The sequence below is a fragment of the Primulina tabacum genome, chromosome 4 (assembly GCF_025594145.1).
Source record: "Primulina tabacum isolate GXHZ01 chromosome 4, ASM2559414v2, whole genome shotgun sequence".
Taxonomy (NCBI): domain Eukaryota; kingdom Viridiplantae; phylum Streptophyta; class Magnoliopsida; order Lamiales; family Gesneriaceae; genus Primulina; species Primulina tabacum.
Genome location: NC_134553.1, coordinates 6,469,724 through 6,474,816, shown reverse-complemented (window position 1 = coordinate 6,474,816; position 5,093 = coordinate 6,469,724). Strand labels below are relative to the sequence as shown.

Below are 5,093 nucleotides of genomic sequence, written 5' to 3'. Positions count from 1 at the left end.
GAGTTAAACATAAGATAAAACAAATATGATTGTCTCGTCTTTGTCACAAGTCGTGCGTGTGCAAGTAATGACCAATAAAAAAATTATAATCAGAAAATTAAAATCATCTTATCTTAAAAAGTAAAAACGTAGGTATGTTTCGCAAATAAATGTTCTTTCATTATGAATTTGTGTTCTTGACTTTGTGTATTGCCTTTAATTTGCAAAACCCCAAATTTCTTCTAATTCAATTTGCAATATCTGGGAATTTACTTTCGCCCCACAATTTTTTCTAAGCAAAAAACTTGTGTGAGACGATCTCACGAGTTGTATTTTATGAGATATATATTTTATTTGAGTTATCTATGAAAAAATATAATTTTTATATTAAGAGTATTATTTTTTATTAAGATTGATCCGACGTAAAAATTTGTGAATCTGTCTGACAAGATAGTACTCTTTTTCTATTTGAATATTCGCAAGAATCACAGCCTCTTCCTTCCCGCATGTTTTAACAAAAATTTGGCAGAACCATACAACTCAGCACACAAGGAGCAGGCGGCAGCTTACCCATAGAAATTGCAAAACACCCCTCCCCCACAAATTTGTGATCTGGTCCCCACTACTACCCAATGCTGCCGTACACCACCGTGGTAGAGGCGGAAGCCACTTTGGGGAGATCGCTCACGGTGGCGGAGTCCCTTTGGCTTAGCTACACTGCCGCCAAATCCGACTACTTCCTGTACTGCCACAACATCATCTTTCTCTTTGCCATTTTCTCAGTCATCCCCTTATACTACCTATTTCTGGAGTATTTCTTCAAGAACACCATCGAGCCTTTCAAAATCCAGCCCAAAGTTAAGATTTCTCTCTCCGATTCCCTAAGCTGCTACAAATCCGTCATGCGTATGTTCTTTCTTGTGGTTGGACCTCTTCAACTAGTTTCATATCCTACCATTAAGGTATGTTCTTTTTAATAACTGAAGAAATGCAGACCATTCTTCCATTACCTTGTCAAACTGGGCTTTTTCTCTTGTTGGAACAAGGGATTGTTTATTTAGTGAAATGCTCAATCATTAAATTCGTGAATGCTTATTTCTGTCAGAAAATTATGTGTTTTGTTTAATATACGGTTTGATGCTGGCTTTGTTATTATTTTTGTTGGGTTTTGATTAAAGTTGCGATATTTTTGCATTAAGCATATCAGTTCTCAGGTCAAGAAATTTATTTTGATTCTTATTTATCTTCTACTATCGAATGTAGATGATTGGGATAAGAACAAGCTTGCCATTGCCTTCTTTGTGGGAAATTACAGTCCAATTGTTGGTATATTTTATTGTCGAGGACTACACAAACTATTGGGTCCATAGACTTCTGCATTCCAAATGGGGGTATGATAAGATTCACAAGGTGCATCATGAGTACACTGCTCCAATTGGGTTTGCGGCGCCGTATGCTCATTGGGCTGAGATTTTGATCCTCGGGATTCCCTCCTTTCTAGGACCTGCCATGGTCCCAGGTCATATTATTACCTTCTGGTTATGGATTGCTTTGAGGCAGATAGAGGCCATTGAGACTCACAGTGGGTAAGGCACTTTGCATGCTTGATGCTCATGCTTTAGCGTGAAACCTTTGGGCTTTTGCTTGATTTAATGTTGTTTTTATCTACTTTCTTTAAATAATTTGATCGAAATGATGGGTAAACAGTGATATTTATGCACTCTTTGAGATTTGTTTATTTCTCTGTATTTGAACTTGTCCACTGGAAAATGAACGGGATTGTGGCTTGTGGAATAGGCGGATGAATTCAATAATAGTGGATTAATTTTGTGCACGAGGAAAAGGATTAAAAATGGTTTTTCCTCTCTCTTTGCACTTAATGTTTGGTATTCCTTTTCTTGTCTGGTGCTCTGCTCTTCCCCTTTTTCTTAATTGAGTAGTTGATTTGCCAACAGAATCATTTGATAAGTTTTAGGCTTAACTGCTCCAACTTTTTGTCAAAGAACACCCGCACACATTTGCCTTGACTCAAAACCAAGACGCATGTTTTGGCAAACCCGCAGCTATATCACTAGGTTGTTTGCAGCTATATCACTAGGTTGTTTGGTTGGCCGCTACTCCAACTTGCTTCGTAATTTCCCTGTATTCCAGTTTTATTCAACTTTTAATTCATTAAGACAGCAGGCATTTTACGGTAGCAAGTCATCTGTATTTTTGTGCATCAACTTGTGCCAATAGGTTGTGCGAGTTTTTCGATACACAGGTGGCTTATAATGGATCCACTGATTACCGGTTTTCTATCAGATCACGTGAAAAGTTGATGTGCAGGTTGAACTTAGAGTGCTCAATGTGTATCAAAAAAACTCATTATGTTATTCCCTAATTTTCAACAAATGGTTATTTTTATGTGCGGAAATCTTAGATCAGTGATTGATGTGTGAATATGTAAGTGGATTAGCATGGCAACCTTTACCTTATGTAAATCGACATTAAGTACTCCTAGGCAGATAGAGACAAATAAGGCAATGCAAGCAGGGTGTATTTTTAATGATTTAAAAGTAGGAATTCGGAAAAAAGGCATGCCACCTCCAAACTCATGCAATCATTATTTTTTGTTTGGGCTATAGTGTCATGATCTTAGCTTTGAAAGTGCACCAATGAAAGCCATAAATCAATCAATTATGTTGGAGAAGGTGGAAATGGAACTGTAGATGTAATGGACAGAGGACATTTAATAAAAAGGTGAAACTGATGTAAGACTAGCAAAAAAGTGAGGTTATTCAGATTTAATTCATAATCTGGTGTTGGTATTTTGTTATGTGCTTATCGTAGAATGTTTGTTGGAAGCAGTTAAAAGAATATTTGGATTTTGTTTAATACTGTAAATAAGCTAGAGTGTACTGTGACAAGTATTTATACATAGTAAATGAAGATTAATATGAGAATGAAAGAATTACATTGGCTAAAATATAGTCAAAAAGGAATTTACAATCATACAGTAGCTAAAATGTATAGAGATATAGCTACATATTGAAAAATGTATAGAGATCTAGCTACAATTTTCAACATGTCTTCCACATGCATGAACTGATATCGCCATCAACAGCAATCTGAAGATGCCAAAACGGCAGGAAATGCATTTTGATGACAAGAGTCCATTAAACTTGGTCTTAAATTGTGTATCGTGGTACCTCTCCTGGTTCATGTTAGATACTCTTTTCTTACATTTTTTCTATTTTTTTTATATCACGTATAACATGGATGACTTAGTTTGCAGCATTTGTCTGAGCTTAAAAGTTTTCTGCCATCTGATTTTGGCTTTATATCCTGAAACTTAAACTTCTCATATTTAAGCTGTCAAACCATTATTCAACCCTACCCCCCCCCCCCACCCCCCGTTAATATTGTGTGCATAATCCAAAATGTTTGACGGTTAAATACTGTAGTTCGAACATAGTTCAGTTTATATAATGTGATAATTAATTAGTTGTAATGACTCTGAGTGTAGCAAATTTTACATTTGTTAATAAAATACATGCTACGAGGAGCAAAGCTTGCGTTTCAATGAAGAAAAGAACATCTATCCATGTATCCGAGATGATATTAATTTTGATATCTGTTTCATTTGCTCACGGTCAACATGTTTCTTCTACTTTCTTTGTCCCTAAACACATTTTATTCAAGTCAAATTGTTAACAAGAAGTGATATCAATTCCATTGTGATTAACATGTTTTTGACAATAATTTAGGTACGACTTCCCTTGGACTCCGACGAAATATATCCCTTTTTATGGTGGTGCGGATTACCACGATTACCATCATTATGTCGGCGGGCAAAGCCAGAGTAATTTTGCATCAGTGTTTACGTATTGTGATTACATTTATGGCACTGACAAGGTGATTATTTGAATAATTTGTCATCGTTAGTACAAGATTATTTTGGCTTCCAAATGTAGTTGTTAACGAAGGACTGCTTTTTTTAAAAAATAAAATCACAGGGATACCGCTATCAAAAGAAAGTCCTCCAGCAGGTAAATAACCTTAGCATGTCTTAATCGTGTTCCTTTCGCGTCTTAAAGCTTTTTTATTGCCAAACAAGACAGTCATCCGACGCACACATGATTAGTATATCTTGGTAAAGAGAATTTACTTTTGGTCTTGCAGTTACAGGAGGGACTAAAAAGCAACGGCGTGAAGAACGAAAATTTGCAGAACCAATCAGCTCAAGGTTGTAAACTCAATTAATTGTGGGTTCAAAAACTTGGTGAAAGCTTATCTCAAAGTTTTGGAGATGTTTTAGTTCTGCGGGAAGGCTAAATGTTGCTGTTAGGGACATGAACTGTGTTTGGGGGAAGTTGTGTTCAAACAAATCTTCTAAATGAATCCAATCTGTTGTGGCAAAAACTCCAGGCACTTTGTTGCCTGAGTTTGCACAAGTCGATTCGAACGTCGGTTTTTCTAGTCGAAGTGCTACTATATATGCTTTGTTGCTATGCTGTGTGGACGCTGTCTTAAAATTCAATGGATTCGAACATGTTTTTCAAAAATTATTTCGTTGAGTGTCTTAACATGTGTGTTTTAAAGATAAGTGACAGCAGAGCAGATTATTTATATGTCAATGTTTCCGTTAAAATTAAGATCAAAATGCTTCAAAAAAAAAAAAAACAATATGAAACATTAATTGTGTCTTAGAATTTGAATCAATGATTGCTATTCATAATCTCAAATCAATTGTTTTCATAACCTGATCAGAGATTGAATGGTTTAGTTGACAAAAACTTGATTGAGACGGTCTCACGGGTCGTATTTTGTGAGACGGATATCTTATTTGGGTCATCAATGAAAAAATATTACTTTATATGCTCAGAATATTACTTTTTATTGTGAATATCGGTAGGGTTAACCCATCTCACATGTAAAGATTTGTGAGATCGTCTCACAAGAGACCTAGTCGTAGTTTAAAATGGAAGTTCTACCAATTTGATTGAGATACTATTATATTATATAAATAATAATGTGATATATTAAATAATATACTTTAAATGGTAAAGATATCAAATGTGTATATAAATACTAGAAATATATTTATTAAAATTTAAAATATAGACAACATA

General features: G+C 35.2%; 1 protein-coding gene across 1 annotated transcript; it reads left to right on the top strand.

Annotated features, from left to right (window-relative positions):
- Positions 1-444: 444 nt before the first annotated feature.
- Positions 445-4,438, top strand: LOC142542833 (methylsterol monooxygenase 1-1-like). The gene is made up of 5 exons (XM_075649677.1): positions 445-941; positions 1,243-1,565; positions 3,729-3,876; positions 3,978-4,010; positions 4,144-4,438. The coding sequence occupies exons 1-5, from the start codon at positions 612-614 to the stop codon at positions 4,222-4,224; spliced, it is 915 nt and encodes a 304-aa protein (XP_075505792.1). The 5' UTR covers positions 445-611; the 3' UTR covers positions 4,225-4,438.
- The last annotated feature ends 655 nt before the right edge of the window (positions 4,439-5,093 follow it).

Excerpts from the sequence above, each read along its gene's own strand:
- LOC142542833 (XM_075649677.1), top strand. The coding sequence starts at position 612 with ATGCTGCCGTACACCACCGTGGTAGAGGCGGAAGCCACTTTGGGGAGA. Across the intron at positions 1,566-3,728 it reads GCCATTGAGACTCACAGTGG|GTACGACTTCCCTTGGACTC; the intron begins GTAAGGCACTTT and ends ACAATAATTTAG. Across the intron at positions 4,011-4,143 it reads AAAAGAAAGTCCTCCAGCAG|TTACAGGAGGGACTAAAAAG; the intron begins GTAAATAACCTT and ends TTGGTCTTGCAG.